We start from the raw sequence: 16,944 nt of genomic DNA, 5'->3' as shown, positions 1-16,944 counted from the left end.
TTAAAAAGGAAGAACAATTTGCCTTCAAAATAAGGCTGAAAATACCTACTAAACACTTTTTAAAGAGAATTATCCTTTGCTGACTGTAGAGCTAATGTTCCTAAAAAGCATCCTTGTTGGCAAAACCCTATTGTTGTGGAATCAGTATCTTTAGACTTGCTTATCGTGCAAATTGTTTCTGGTAGGATGGATTGTGCTGGTTTGTTTTTAGACCATTTTTACACTATGACGCAGCAGTGGTGCTTTTTTAGAAGTGCTTTGGGTTGCTTTTGTTCATTAAGGCTCATGGTTGAAAGGTAAAATGGATACTGGGAGAGTTGGGAATGGATAGCTGGGAATTTCAAGTGAAAGTGAAAGTTGCTCAGTCATGTCTGACTCTTTACGACCCCATGGACTATAGCCCGCCAGGCTCCTCTGTCTATGGGATTCTCCAGGCAAGAATACTGGAGTGGGTTGCCATGCCCTCCTCCAGGCCATCTTCCCAATTCAGGGATCAACCCCCTGTCTCTTGCATTGCAGGAAGATTCTTGACTGTCTTAGCCACCTGGGAAGCCCAATGACTTATGGAGAGGGTTACAGGAAACCAGCACGGGATAGGAAAGGCTGCTGCATCTAGAAGGGTACTAGGGATCTTTGACCTCCAGGCCTAAAGAGGAAGGGGAAGGAGCTGTCATCAGAAGTTAGAGAGATGAAATTGTTGGAAGGGCCACCAGAAAGTGGGTAGATTGATGCGACTGCAGGCAAGCTGCAGGGAGGCAGCCAGGGGCACCAGTGCCCAAACCTCTTTGCCTCTGCCCTTCCATCTTCGGCTGCCTTGATTTCCCATGGTTGACTCCAGCCAGGAGCCAGAAGGCCAGGGCTGGGTGTAATCCCTAGAGGTCCAAACCGGGTGAGGAGTGGGGAGTGTGGATCTGTAGGCGTCAGTGCAGAGTATGCCCCACAGAAGGGTCTGCATGTATTTACAGATGGTCTGAACAGCTGGTAGAAGGCTGTACCAGAAGCATCTTTCACTTATTCAAATTTTCTATGAGTATCACTCAAAGTCTACAGAAAACAACCATGTTCTTCTTACCCATCCTATCATGCAATAGTTTTTACACACCAAACTGTGCATAAAGTATTCCCCCATCAAGGTAAGAGTCTGGTGATGGAGCCCAAAGCAGCATACTCTTAGTACAATATTTCTTTGAAGGCTCAATATTTTAAATATTCAGATAAAGTTTGAGTTTAACATTATAAAATATTCCATGCTAACCATTCGAGCATGGTGATTCCAGCTCCAGAAGCTCAGATTAAATCTGAAAGTGGGCCTTCTCCAAACTGGTCAGTAGTTTCTATTCTTTAGTAATTCACTTCCTGCAGATCAGTCTTTGAAAATAGCTGCAGAAAATGGAAAATCAAAGTGCAGAAACAAAATACAGAAATGTGTGCAGAAATAATGAGTGCTACACAATTGATTTACTGGTGTCTTGTGGAGATTGCATGTTTACACGTGAGAAGTATTTTCAACTGAGCGCTCAGGAGGCTGAGTGCTCTGATAGGCAGCGCTCACAGATGATAAGGAACATCATCTGTCTCACCCAAGTCTCCGAGCACCTTATGTTGCCACTCTGTTCAGTGCTCTTTGAATAAAGGTCATGAAGGCACTCAGAGTTCCTTCTTGTGACAGATCTTAAGAAAATGACTACAGAAACAAACTGGAATACCATTTGGTTTTCAGCTTAATTAGCAATCTCTCACTCTCTCTCTTCTTTTTTTTTTTTGACTTCCATTCAGACCTGCAATTTGTATAAAAATTTAAAAATCAGATTATTGTTAGTTTTGGATCAAGAAACATTAAAGGTAAACACCACCAGTGAAATTGCCTTTGAGTCACATCCTGATGGCTCCCTCTAAAATCCTTGGTAATGATGAGCCCTGGCATTTGGAGTGTGTTGTGTGGCTTTTGGGGGTCGTTTAGGAAACCTGTGAAACTGGGGTGGTATTCCAATCTGAGATTACTGAGAATGTGATTTCTAAAGTTCTTTAAGCACCCTGTATCTTTCTCTTTGTATTAATTCACAATGTGAGGCAGGAAGGGTCAAGTTACCAAAGGCATCATTAATTTAAAAAAAAAAAAAGGAGTTTGTTTGAAGAAGGCCAATGTCCTTTCTGATATTTCCAGTGCCCTCAGTGCAGACTTGGGCGTGAGGATATATTCATACCATTCTTTCCACCAAAAGTTTGGGAAACAGTGAAGTGCTTGCCCGTAGAACACTTTGGAACAAGTAGCTAGGGCTTCCTTGGTGGCTTGGGGTAAAGAATCCACCTGCCATTGCAGGTGACACAGGTTTGATCCCTGGTCCAGGAAGGTCCCACATGCCATGGAGCAACTGAGCCCATGTCCTACAACTGTTGAGCCTGTGCTCTAGAGCCTTGGAACCACAACTTCTGAGCCCACGTGCTTCAACTGTTGAAGGCTGTGTTCCTGGATCTGTCCTCCACAACAAGAGAGGCCGCCACAATGAGAAGCCTGCACACCACAACTAGGGAGTGACCCCCACTCACTGCACCTAGAGAAAAGCCCGTGCAGCAAAAATTAAATAAACAGAGTTATTAGAACAAGTGACTATACTGCACTCCTCTGTACCTGAGGTTGTTGTTTTATTTTTTCGTGTCACTTGTTGCTAAGACACTCTTTGTGGTCTGATCTCTAATGTTCTTATAATGAGGTGATGTCCTCCCAGGCTTTTTGCCTATCTGAAGCCAGTTGGACCTTTACTTCTAAGTAAGGGTAGAGTGGGGAGAATGCATATTTTGTATAACCCATGTCCACTCACTCAGGGTATTTGAATGACTGTAGTGACCTATTTTGGATGGAGATGGCGTTGGATGGTTCCGTTTAACAAAAGTATGGATACAGCAGTTGTAATATTGATAGATGACGTGACCCAACCCAGAGGGACAGAGGGGCGCCCGGATTCCTAGAGAAGAAGAAGGAGTTGGCTGCCAAAGTTCACAATACATTCATCTTTGCTACATCAATATTCCTTGTTTTCTTTTTTAACAAGATTTTTTTTAAGTCAGAGGACTAAGATGTCCTCAACTGTAAAGGATTGGGGAGGGTAGAAGAGAGCGAAAATCAAACATGATACCTCACCAGGTAGACCCTGATGGAGAGCAGCTTTGCCTGGTGTTTACTGTATCTGCATTTGAGGGGCCCACCTCACTTATTTCTATCTCCTTTCCAGGCTCCTGACCTTTTTTCCTCTCATTCCAGCCAGTCAGTCAGTGTTAGTTGTTCAGTCGTGTCTGACTCTTTGTGACCCCACAGACTGTGGCCCATCAGGCTCCTCTGTCCATGGAATTCTCCAGGCAAGAGTACTGGGGTGGTTGCCATTCCCTTCTCCAGGGTATATTCCTGACCCAGGGATTGAACCAGGGTCTGCTATATTGCAGGCAGATTTTTTACCGTCTGAGCCACAAACTGCTTTGTACTTCCTGATTGCTCCTACCCCACTTATGATAAATCTGCTTATGTCTGAGACTTGTACTTTCTCTCTACCATATGTTCTTCTCGAAACTGTTTAAGCCTGAAGGCCACCCAAGTGGGATGGAAGGCTGTGAGGCTTTCCTCTCTCATCTCTTCTTATTTACTTCCCTAAAAGTCTTTCCCAGAATTAACAAGAAGACTCATGCCAACCTCTTGAGAGGCTTTGATGACGTGATGGCTAATGTACTGTTGAAATCTGCCAGGGCAGGAAGTGGATGTCATAGCGGTGCTGAAATACATCCTGCAGAGGACTAGGTGAAGGGCAAGGTGCAAGACTTTGACAGGTACCTGAATCGTACCAAAGGATGACTCGTCTTGTTCCTCTCAAGTTAGGGCACATTAAAGCCACTTATTTAGATTTTGAAACATATACTCAAAGAGGTCAAGGGACTAGTATCCTGAAGTTTGGGAAACATGCCCATAGGACCCTTTAGAACAAGCAGCTACCCTGTGCTTGCAGGTACCTGGTGGTCACCCTTCAGTCCAAGGTTATGGATCTTTGCACAGCATCAGAGTGAGCACTTGATAAATGGATAGGTGAGTATACAGACAAATATTAATGAATGAATCACCTGGGCGAGGGCAGTGGTGGAAGACCAACTCTCTGCCTTCTATCCAAAAAAGGCCATGTCATCCCATGTAGTTGATTCCTGGGTTCTGTGAATAATGTATACAAAATCTGATATGCTCTTCTTTTTTTTTTTTTTTTTCAAAGACAGAAAAGTGAAGAGAGAGGCACTTCTTTGTTCAGAGAATTGTAATTAAATTGTAGGATTATTACTCTGACTTTCTGGATTAAGGAAGTATGACTCACACAGAGTTGGAAGCTTGTCTGGTCTAAGCCCTAATCAAATGCATGAATCTCTCTAGGGCACCCCGGAGGCCAATCCTGCAGAATTCTTTCCACCATCACCCTCATCCCAATATAAAGCTGTACATAAAAATGTGTCTCTGACACCCCCAATGGCTTTCATCTTTTTTGTTTGTTTGTTTTGTTTTTATTTTTATTTCTTTTAATTATAAATATCAAAATGAATCCACCACAGGTATACATGTGTTCCCCATCCTGAACCCTCCTCCCTCCCCACACCATCCCTCTGGGTCGTCCCAGTGCACCAGCCCCAAGCATCCAGTATTGTGCATTGAACCTGGACTGGCATCTCGTTTTACTTTGTTGTCTGCATTTCTGCATTCCCTCCTCTTATCAGTTTCCCACTTTGGATCACAGGACTGGTTTTCTTGTTTAGAGTCATAAATTTCTTGACCTTCTTCGATCTTTCCCCTAATTAAAAAAAAGGGGTTTCCATGTGGAATGGAAGCTTGTGAATTTTTTGCCTTTGATTTTGAATGCCAACTACTTTCTTTGAAACCTGTGTACACAGTATTCCATTCCTAATTTTAACATATGGATAGAAGGCAAGTATTACTTTTATAATGGTCAGTATTTAATTTGCACTGGTCTCTGAGAATTTGAAATTTGGTCAGAATTTTGGCTTTACAGTAAGAGGAAACTATCCAAATTAAAAAGAGTTCTAAATTTTTAGGGACTTGACTTGGACACTTTACACGTGAACCCTTGCTCTAGAAAAGTATGTGAAATTCACATCATTGGAGCAGCCATTGTAATCTAAGCTGAACAACCAACTGCTTTGGAGACACTGAAAGAAGCTTCATTAGTTGAAATAGTCGAAGTTACCGTAGTCTTGCTTTCCCTTCCTGTTTAATTTTTTTAAAAAGATTTTGATGTGGATCATTATTGAATTTGTTACAGTGTTGCTTCTGCTTTATGTTTTGGTTTTTGGCTCAGAGGCATATGGGATTTTAGCTCTTTGACCAGGGATGGAACCCACACCACTTACATTGGAAGGCAGTCTTAACCACTGAACTGCCAGGGAAGTCCCTTTCCTGTTTAATTTTTTATTTGCCCGTGTCATAGTGTCTTTCAGAATCAGATCAGAACTTCTGAACTTAGGGCTGAGAGTGAGAAGCTAAGCACCCAGTCAGCCCTATAGGAATATTTCGGAATCTCACTGAAAGGAAAGGCTGTTTGAAAAAGCAACTTCAACTTAGAATATTAATTTGCATTTGAAAACCTTTAGCAACAAAAGTAACAACAGAAATCCTATTGTGTCAAAATAGGAAAGCATCAATGGAGATGAAATCATCTAAGACCTAAATCCTAAACCAAAATGCACCAGGCTTGGAATTTCTTCCTCTTGCCTATGGAGGAGGAAGATGTGTCGTGTTGTCAAAATCTGAGTATCAGATGCTTGAATTATATAGTAGTAATCCTCTTGTAGTATCAGTGATGCCAAACCGTTCAGGCTTAATTGGTATTTTCAGCATAACTAGTAGTGAGGTGAAGGAGAAAGGCCACCTAAATTATAAACACACTTTGAAATATTGTGATATTAAACAAGGTAAAAGAATTTTTTTTTTTGGTCGTCTCAATTCTAGGTTTCATTGACCTTGGTGCCACAGATACTTTCTTTCTTTTTTTTTTAAATTTTATTTAATTTAACTTTACAATATTGTATTGGTTTTGCACATCAATCTTACTACCTATGTCAAGGCTGCTGGAGAAAAATCATGAAACTGCTTGAACATGGGTACCACTCAGCAGCGGTTTCTGCCTCACCTGAGCCTTCGGTTCCATCCAGAATTTCTGCTGAGTGTTTCTGGTTCTTACCTTTTACAGTCCCAAATCTAAACCATTCCCACCTCCCTGGGAAGAGAATCTGATTGTCACCAGATGACCCACTCGGCCGCCACAGTGGAAATGAGGTCATCCTTGACTCACCTCTGTCCTTACCCTTTGCGTCTCATAAGCCATGGTGTTCTGTGTGTTTGCTTTGCGAGGATTGTGTTTTATCTGTTCCTTAGCTCCAGCTGTTTTACTGCCTAAACTATTCAAACAGCTCCTTAACTGGCCTTACTTTTCCAGTCATTCTCTCTTCTAATCTGTCCTTAATACTGTCACCAAGGAGCACAAATTTAATCATGTAGCTGCCTCCAGGGAAGAGACACTCTTCGTTGGCTTCCCACGGTCTATACAAGCAGATTGAAGTCTTTAGGCTTGCAGATGAAGCCTTCCCATAACCTGCCCTCTGCCTAGCATGCTGGCCACATCTGCCCTAGTTCCACTGTAGCACCCATGCTCAAGCCTGTCAAATGACCACAGTCTGGGGAACATAGCTGGCTCTTCCGCAGTCCCTACCACAGGGTTTGGCAGTCTTCAGCAAGTCAATATCAGTCGGAGATAGAAACAAACATTCTTCTCTGAGTTCTATTCATTGAGATTTGTATTCTTCTCTAGGGAAACTGTCTAACATTATACAGTGATTATGGATTCAAGAATTAGAAGGTATTTGAAATATTATGACTTATTCTATTCATGTTTTCAATAAATAAATTCCTTTTCTAAAACTTCTAACTCTTTTGCTAAGCTGCTAAGTTGCTTCAGTCGTGTCCGACTCTCTGTGACCCCATAGATGGCAGCCCACCAGGCTCCCCCGTCCCTCTGATTCTCCAGGCAAGAGCACTGGAGTGGATTGCCATCTCCTTCTCCAATGCATGAAAGTGAAAAGTGAAAGGAAGTTGCTCAGTCGTGTCTGACTGTTCATGATCCCATGGACTGCAGCCTACCAGGCTCCTCCATCCATGGGATTTTCCAGGCAAGAGTACTGGAGTGGGGTACCATCGCCTTCTCCGTCTAACTCTGGGTTAAGCTCAAATAACTCAAGGACAGTGAGCTCATTACCTTAACCAACAAACTATTTAATTTCTAGGAACACATAATAGAAATTTCTGGTGAAAACATTTTCTTGATATAGCTTTTACCTGTCCATGTTGGTTTTTTTTTTAATACCATTTATTTAATTTATTTATTTGACTGCACCAGGTCTTCATTGCAGCATTGTGGGATCTTTAGTTGCCGCATGCAAACCCTTAGTTGCGGCACGTGGGATCCAGTTCCCCGACCAGGGATCGTACCTGGGCCCCCTGCACTGGAAGCAGGGAGTCTCAGGCCCTGGACCACCAGGGAAGTCACCCTTTGCTGGTTCTTGATCTTGGTTTCTTATCGGGAAAAGTCCAATCCTTCTTCCTTATGTTGGTTCTTCGGGTATCTGAAGACAGCAGTACTTTCTCCCCGGTAATATATTAATTAAAGAATCTGCCTGCAATGCAGGAGACAGGGGTTCAACCCCTGAGTGGGTAAGATCCCCTGGAGAAGGGAATGGTTACCCTCTCCAGTATTCTTGCCTGGGGAATTCCATGGATAGAGGAGCTTGGTGGGCTATAGTCCATGGGGTCGCAAGGGTCAGGCATGACTAAGCGACTAGCAGGCAGTGTGCAAATTGTGTCACGTATGCCTCTTACCTTATGGTGTCAGCTCTCTGCCTTTCTGGGGGCCCTTTCAGCTGGCTCAAGGTTGTCTATGTATCTTTGTGTTTACCAACTAGTCAACCACAGAGAGGCTTTCAAGACTGCTCTCCTCGTATCTCTTAGGCTTGTTAGTGCAATCTGAGATTATGTTAGATTGGCAACAGTGTCACTTTGTCAACTCATATTGACTTTCAGCTGAAATTACACCTTATTTCTACTTAAGGGCAGAAACCGTGTATTCTTAACATCCATCATGTTGTATTATAGTTGAAAGTTGAATACAGTCTGGTACTTAGACAATTATATTTTGACCTACATTTAATCCTTGTTACATTTTAACTGTTAAAGTTCTTTTTGTGAATCCTTATTCTCAGCATGTAACATATCCAATATCCTCCCCAGCTTTTTGCCAATATAAGTTTAGGCCATTGACAAGTTATTTAATCAGGTTAGATTATATCTGTAATAAGAGTAGACATTTATTGAGCATTATTTATTTGCTGGGCTTCCCTGGTGGCTCAGTAGAAAAGAACCTGCCTGCCAGTGCAGGAGATGTAAGTTTGATCCCTGGGTTGGGAAGATCCCCTGGAAGAGGAAATGGAAACTCATTCCAGTATTTTTGCCAGGATAATCCCATGGATGGAGGAACCTGGTGGGCTACAGTCCACGAGGTCGCAAAAGAGTTGCGTCACAAAAGAGTCGCATCGCAAAAGAATTGCACACAACTCAGTAACTAAACAGCAACAGCAACAATTATATGGCAGGCACCAAAGCTCTGCCTTTCCACGTGTATCCTTGGTAGTTTCATACAGTACTGTTGATAATCCTCTCTTTACACACAAACCACTGAATCAGACATAGGTCCTAAGGGCTGCCTTTGGAAATCTTTCTTCCAGTTGATAGTAATTCACTCATCAATTTCTTTTGAGGAGAGTCTTTCAGCCAGTTACTAACAATCTTCTCACTTATACTATGATCTAATACATAAATCTCTTACATACAGGCTATCAGTATGATAAACTCCTGATTATTTATCTTTATGATTTTTTTCTGATTATTTTAGTAACGTGTGACCTTTGAGGAAATAATGGCAAATATAGCAAATTATAAAGAAAAATAATAATCACTCTAAATCTTACCATCCAAGAATAACAACTGTTAACTTTAAAAGATTCCATATGCATGTTTGATCATATTTTTTATGCTTATTGCTTATTCTCTAGTTACAATGTCCAGTTCTTTGAAAAATTTAGTGTTTTCTGCTCTGTCTCTCAAAGAAACTCTTAACTGAGAAGAGATTATTAGCTGATAGAGTGATTATTTGTCCTTTTAGTAGTTATGTTACTGGATTCGTCCAACTCTGTTTAAATAATAAGTTTGCAATGAGGAATAATATATCTTTCATATTATTCATATGTGGTATTGGTTTGTGATATGAAATTGAGTGAAGTTGAGTAATTGGTAATATATGTGAGTCTATGTAAGTTTTTTTTTAATCTTTATTAATGTGAAAGGAAGGAATATTAGCATATGTTATAAACAATTAGCTTTAGAGTCAGTCAGTCAGTTCAGTCACTCAGTCATGTCCGACTCTTTGCGACACCATGAATCGCAGCACGCCAGGCCTCCCTGTCCATCAGCAACTCCTAGAGTTCACTCAGACTCACATCCATCGAGTCAGTGATGCCATCCAGCCATCTCATCTTCTGTCATCCCCTTCTCCTCCTGCCCCCAATCCCTCCCAGCATCAGAGTCTTTTCCAATGAGTCAACTCTTCACATGAGGTGGCCAAAATACTGGAGTTTCAGCTTTAGCTTTAGAGTAGAATAAAATAATCATTTTTTACTTACATACTTAGAATAATTACTATTTACCTGCAAAGAAAATTTATTTCTTGGAAGAATTTGCAAGGACTCTGTGTTGTTGGGTAAATACTTCCATACTTGGGTTTATTTAAGACATTCTAAACTGGTCTCAGAGAATGCAATGGCACCCCACTCCAGTACTCTTGCCTGGAAAATCCCATGGACGGAAGAGCCTGGTAGACTGCAGTCCATGGGGTCGCTAGGAGTCGGACACGACTGTATAACTTTCAAGTAGACAACCTGAGCGACTTCACTTTCACTTTTCACTTTCATGCATTGGAGAAGGAAATGGCAAGCCACTCCAGTGTTCTTGCCTGGAGAATCCCAGGGACGGGGGAGCCTGGTGGGCTACCGTCTTTGGGGTCACACAGAGTCGGACACGACTGAAGAGACTTAGCAGCAGTAGCAGCAGCAAACTGGTCTAAGGAATTCTCAATTTGTACAAGATTATATCTTTGATTTTAGGAAATAAATTAGCATAAGCTGATGTAAAACTTAGCCATTGTTGTTGTTTAGTCGCTAAGTCATATCTGACTCTTTTGTAATCCCATTGAATGTAGCCCACCAGGCTCCTCTGTCCACAGGATTCTCCAGGCAAGAAAACTGGAGTGGGTTGTCATTTCCCTCTCCAAAGCGTCTTCCTCACCCAGGGACTGAACTCATGTCAGTCATCCACCTTGTCATCCAACTCATGTCATCCACCTTGCATTGGCAGGTGGATTCTTTTCCACTGAATGGGGTGGGAAGCCCTAAAACTTAGCTATAGAAAGTGCTTTGTTTGAATATATGTTTTAACGCCCAAATGTTTATGCTTCAGGAAAATATATTTGGTAATGCTATAGGGAATACGAATTCCGAGAAGGCAACGTTTATGGAGCTTTTGTAAATTCTTAGATAAGTCAGTATTTTAGACACTAGATATGGGAACCTTAAATAGTGATCTCCATGTGACTCTCAGGGTCCTTCTGCTGTGGCCCAAAGTAACTTTCTGCTATGTTTCTGAGAACCGTTTCTTCTGTTTCTTCTGATACCCAGCCCTGTGCTCTAGGAAAACAGAACCACTTACGCCCAGTCCATCATAATTTTTCCAGTGGTCCTTCTTTTGGTGCTTCCTTGGCTGGAATGTACTCTGCCCCATTCCCTTCTGCTGGAGTTCCCAGCACATTTTCAAAGTTGTAGTTGATTACAGTGTTATGTTAGTTTCTGGTATACAGCAAAGTGATTCATACATGTATATATATTTTTCCATATTCTTTTCCATTATGGTTTATTACAACACACTGAATATAGTTCCCTGTGCCATACAGTAGGACCTTGTTGTTTATCTATTTTATATATGGTAGTTTATTTCTGCTAATACATAATTCCTAATTCATTCCTCCTCCGCCCCCTTTCCCCTTTGGTAACCATGTTTGTTTCCTATATCTATGAATCTGTTTCTGCTTGTGCTATAAGTAAGCACAAATAAAAATAAATCTGTAAAAAAATGTGTGCTGTATTTTAGATTACACATACAAGTGATATTATACGGTGTTTTCTTTCTCTTATTTCACTTAGTTTGATACTCTCTAGGTCCATCCATGTTGCTGCAAATGGCATTTCTTCACTCTTTTCTTGCTGAGTAGCATTTCATTGTATATACGTACCGCATCTCCTTTATCTATTCATGTGTTGATGTATATTTAAGTTGCTACAATCTCTTGGCTATTGTAAATAGTGCTGCAATGAACATTGGGGTGCATGTATCTCTTTGAATTACAGTTTTGTTAAGATATATGCCCAGGAGTGGAATTGCTGGATTCCAGCACATTTTGAATAATCTCAACCAGCATTCCCTGAAGGGATATTGCTTCTAACATCTTGTAACCCCTTCATGTTGCTTATTACACATTGTCTTGATTTATTTGTAATCTTGCCTTGTCTACTTCATTAGATAATAAGTTTCTTAAGATTAAGTCCTGGAGCCTTGTTTTATTCATTTATATATTTCTGGGTGACCAGTGCTTCATATGGGCCTTGTGCTCCCAGGGCCTTCTTTGAGCAATTATTGAATTAAAGGGTCTATCAGGAGATGGTGGGGGAGAATTTACCATGTACCTGGCTCCAGTAATTCTAAAACCATCCTCTATGAAATAGGCTAATACTTTCCTCAAATAACTTTGGTTCATTGTTTAACCAAAAATTGAGCTACTATTATGCTTCAAGCATTGTGCCAGATACTTTGGACAAAAGGACAAGGCCTAGTTTTTGTCTTTAAGACATGTACAACCTACTGGAGAAAAGCTATGTGAATAAATAAATATTTCAGTATAGCATGACTCTTTCTCGATGTCATTGAGCTTTTGAGTGGCAGACCTGTGCTTAAAATCCAAGTCTGTCCAACTCCAAAGGCAATGAGCCATGATGCTTCCAGAATAGAAAAAGTAGCAGTGTTAAGAGGGAGATCTCCTCAGAAGAGTGAAACAATAGCCTTCTTCCACAGATTGTTGAAAACATTAGTAAATAGAGCCATTTTGTTTTGTTCATGAACTAGGTCCTTCAGAAGCTTGGGAAAGCTGATGAGACAAAAGATGAACAGTTTGAAGAATATGTCCAGAACTTCAAACGGCAAGAGGTAAGTACATTTATCTAGTTTCTGGAGTGGGAATGGGTTGACTTTGTGTTTTAGTGTGTAAATGAAATGCTTTGATGTTGAAGAAAGAACTCATTCACTGGGCTTGGTATTAACTTGAAGGAGACACTGGTTAATTCTATAGACGTTTTCTGTGTAAGGCAAAGAGGTAGTGGGCACTGCAGGAAGAAGATTTGTGTTTTAGAATCTCAGGGGATAGAGACTTTGCTTTCCTGGAGCTCTTCAATACAGATTACTGATCTCAAGGAAAGGCGATCTTTTTAGTGGTTTATATTCCACTAAATATTATCAGTAGTTAAATATTTCTGGCATAATTACTTCAGTTGCTGCATGCATCAAGATCATGAATTCTCGATAGAGATTATATCTCCTTAAGAGGGAGAAAACTGGTTCTTGTTGGATGAAATGTACTCTTTTTATGAGAACACGTCACATAAATACTGATAGTATATCTGTGGTATTAAGATTTTATGAAGGGGTATGATTAGGAAAAAAAAAATGCCCAAAACATTTCCTCAAGGGCGGCAATAATGAGAAAAGTTTGAAAAACGCAATTTGTGATATTTGTCCCTTTCTTAGGGTGCTACGTGTTTAACAGTAGTAATAGTGCTCGGTTGCTCAGTAGTGTTCGACTCTTTGCCACCCCATGGACTGTACCCTGCCAGGCTCCTCTGTTCATGGGATTTCCCAGGCAAGAATAGTGGACTGGGTTGCCATTTTCTTCTCCAGTGTTTAACAGACACATGAATAAATAAGCTATTTTGAAAATTATTTGTTTATATCACTAGGGCTTGATACGTGGTTAGCATATCACGTGTAGAGAGTAGGCATTAGAGTCAGGGAAAAGGAAGCAGGGCCCTCTCAGGTTAGAAAATTCAATTTAGATGTGGGCTGGAACAACCAACTTTGGAAAGTGGGGTTTGGACATGAGGACAATGTAAGGACATGGGTTTATTTCTCTGCTTTTGTTGTAGCCACCAATGTCTACAGATGAAATTGTGGCTTCAGAGATAAGTATGCGCGGCGTCAGTGATGACAACTTAGAAATGGAAAATCAGCACAGGTTTTATGTCACTCCCTTTGCTTCTGTTTTCAGATCCTTGACCCTGGAGCTTTCTTTTTTCCATTTGTGTATCAGAGTTTTTGACTGCATTCTAACTGGAGACAGGCTGTTTCTTTTCCTCACCCACAGGCAATATAAAATCCAGCAGGTAGAGCCAGGTAGACTAGTCTCCACCAAAGCACATTCCTGAGTGTCTCCAATTTCATTCTAAGACTAAAGGTTGGACAGATAGGAACTCATTTTAATATGAATGACAGTGATCTCATTCTATCTGAAAATGTGGAAAGAGAGGGGAGTTGGAGAAGAAAGCAGTAATAGAGAGAAAACTAGTTCTTATCCAAATCACTAAATATTATAGAGAACTTTGGATTTATGAAGGTAGAAGAGAGAATTCTTAGAGAAATGTTGGGTGTTGGCCCATAGAAGAAGGCACCCCCCATCCCCGGCAAAGTCTCCTCCAGGAGAACAGATTCTCCATGTTCCCTTATGTCCTCATTTGGTGAGTTCTCTTACATTTTTCATGCACTAAGATAGGGCTCGTGCAGATTATTGACTTGGATGGCAGCAACTTCCCATAGATAAACTTGTCAATCAGTGCCCTTGTTACTTTGCAGGGAGGTCCCCAATGTCTGCTTGAAGGGACTGGATTTGGATAGAAGAAGTGACTCATGTTTATAGTTTTTCATACTTGAGGATTACACTCTTTGCTTTGAAGCTTGGTCTTCCTGTCTAGTGTGTCCCTGTGGAGCTAATTAGTTCTCTGCTGTTAGATTTTTTTTCTCTATCCATTTTATTATAGTATGATATTTTAGCACCCCTGAAGGCTGACCTTGGGAAGCATGAAGCTCAGGAATGCATTCACATAAGGTAGTACTTTGCATTTTCCAGTTTCGGTGAATTTTTAGTTCTTTTTGGACTTTGTTGACTGAACAAGGTGAAGACTGTTTTTTGTCTAATGTATTAGAGAAAAGTGCAGTTGGCTGAGTCATCAACTTTTATCAGTTTAATACTGCTCTGCCATCTATTCCTGTCACTTTATACATTATCAAATATTGTGGAGCCAATAGTAAGTACGCTGTTATTCTTGAAGAACAGCGTCTAAGTTCTGGCAAGATCATTAGCAGATTTCAGGATGCAGGTAAAACTTCAACATTTAGGGAAACTTAAACAAGCAATTCTACTTTATAAGAATAAAATGAGCAGAATGGAAATGTAGGAATAGTATTTCTCAGGGAGTCTCCTGACCCTATTTGGTTCCCTTTGGAAATACTCTGCATCAAAACCATCTTGCATTTGTCGATCTTGCTCATTTTGATATTTTCTGTTTTAATCAGAAAGAGTAAATTATAGTCATTTTCATGCCACAAGGAGGGAGGGAACCTTAACCTTGTTGGTAGATAGAGGGAGAAAAGAAAAAAAGGAGGGTGTGTGAGGAAGTTGAGGAGACTGTTTATTAATCTATTGAAATATATTAAAGTTTGGGAAGAATGGCTGAAGACTGAATTTATTAATACTCTAGAGGGAAAAATCCCTTTAATCCCCAGTACATATTGATGACCATTTCCCATCCACTGCATATGCTGAAAAAAGGCATAGTCCTTGTGTAGAAATATTAACCAAGGATGAAGGATCTATCAAGATTGTGGTGACCTCTGCAAAGCCTACTATTTTTAGTATTAATGTGAATCATTATTCTAAAGGCAGAAGGCGTTATATTTAAAGATTTTTTTGATGTGGACCATTTTTGAAGTTTTTATTGAATTTGTTTACAATATTGTTTCTGTTTTATGTTTGGGATTTTTGGCCATGAGACAGGTGGGATTTTAACTCCCAGACCAGGGATTAAACCCACACCCCCTGTGTTGAAAAGCAGTCTTAACCAGTGGACTGCCAGGGAGGTCCCCGAAGGCATTATCTTACAGCTGCATTCTCTGAGGACATTGACCTAGGACATCTAGATTTATTTTTTCTGTGTATATATATTTCAAATCCAAAAAGATATTATGCATAGTATAAAGTGAACTTCTTTTTTGGATTGGTACATTATATTATAGTCATCTGACCATACTCAATTAGTATTACATCAATAGTAGACTACTAAAATGTTCTAGAAAGTATTCAAACATTTTGGGCTTGCTTTTAAATTCTCTTGAAGAAAATCATAAAAGTCCTTATAGTAATTCGTATAATTCCCTGCAGTAATTCCCTGCTCGTTCATGGTGGAAATGGGTCTGTGTTTGAGCTTGAGCTTGAGGCTTAGCTTTTATCTTATTCCAACTCCCAATTCTCTTTTTAATGCCAGACTTATTTTCCTAAAAGTTATTTGATTTGTGTTAGCCCAGAAGCCTGGTTGAAGGGTCTGTGCATATGCTGTCATTGTCCACTGTGCTCCACGTTGTCTTGGATTTTGTGGTCTAGATTTTATGAACAGCTCAGTTAGGACAGGGAGGAAGGGAGAGGAGGGTCCAGCAAGTGGAAATCAAGTGAATCACTCTCACCCCCTGAGAACTCAGGGCTTTCCATGGACAAGTGGTAAGGAAAGCAAGGATTAGAAATATCCAGCAGGAAGAATGAGATGTGACTTTACCCTTTCCTTCCCAGAGGGTTTGTTTCCTTTCTTACCAACACTGCTGACAAGTAGCAGAAAAGACTGCTGTGAGTGTTGGGTGCTTTCGTGTCAGTTCACTGGAGTGCCTGCTAACGGCTGTGTTAAGGAATCCAGAGTAGGTCCCCAAGTAAAAGAAAGGTCTTTGGGTTCTCTCCTTCCTGTCCGTAAACTTGCCCACTAAGATACCATGCTTGTGGCTGATGTGCAGTTTACAACAAAATAATAACCCTGGGGCTGGTGGGGCCCAGATAACCAACTCACATTTCAGCGAGTGCAGATGTGGGAGCCCTAATGGAGGCACAGTCTGAAATTAGACCTTCTCATACAGAGGGGAAGGGAATCTCACTTCTGCTCCCATCTCCACGGCTTCTCAGTTCCCACTGAAATTCTGTGTAGCTCTCCATGCCCACCACCAGGTGACGGCCTATTTGGTGTAACACAGATGAAGAAGGGGAGAGATATTGGGACGTTGAAATCTCTCCAGTTTGGAGGACCCACAGCCAGTGATTCTCTTTATTAGGATAATCCATTGTCTGGAAGCTGGAGTCATGTCTTCAATACTGATCTCTCCTCTGCCCAGGGGTCCTATGTGGCTGCTTTCATCTTTTTCTCTGTACAGAATCTAGTGCTTTACACATAAACTTTAAAACATTTGTCAAACTTGAAGCTGAATTAATGGCAGAAATGATCATTTGGAGCATGTTCCTAGAGCACGTTTTTATTTCTGGAATGGAAGAAGTGTTGAATAGTGTGTGAATATTTGTAAGCAGTTTCATGACATTTTTTAGGACATATGTCCATAAATAGTTAAAAATTACAGAATAGAAGTTTGAAAAAAAGAGTTAACATGAAATGTAC

General features: G+C 40.7%; 1 protein-coding gene across 1 annotated transcript in view; it reads left to right on the top strand.

The window, feature by feature from the left end:
• AMPH (amphiphysin) overlaps nt 1–16,944 on the top strand; it is a 216,549-nt gene that overhangs the window by 89,946 nt on the left and 109,659 nt on the right. Inside the window, exon 2 of the mRNA XM_070369336.1 lies at nt 12,317–12,397. Within this exon, the coding sequence (XP_070225437.1) occupies nt 12,317–12,397 (81 nt within the window). The remainder of the gene's footprint in view (nt 1–12,316; nt 12,398–16,944) is intronic.

This window comes from Bos mutus, chromosome 4 (genome assembly GCF_027580195.1).
Source record: "Bos mutus isolate GX-2022 chromosome 4, NWIPB_WYAK_1.1, whole genome shotgun sequence".
In the NCBI taxonomy this organism is placed as follows: domain Eukaryota; kingdom Metazoa; phylum Chordata; class Mammalia; order Artiodactyla; family Bovidae; genus Bos; species Bos mutus.
This window is presented reverse-complemented; position numbering and strand designations above follow the sequence as displayed.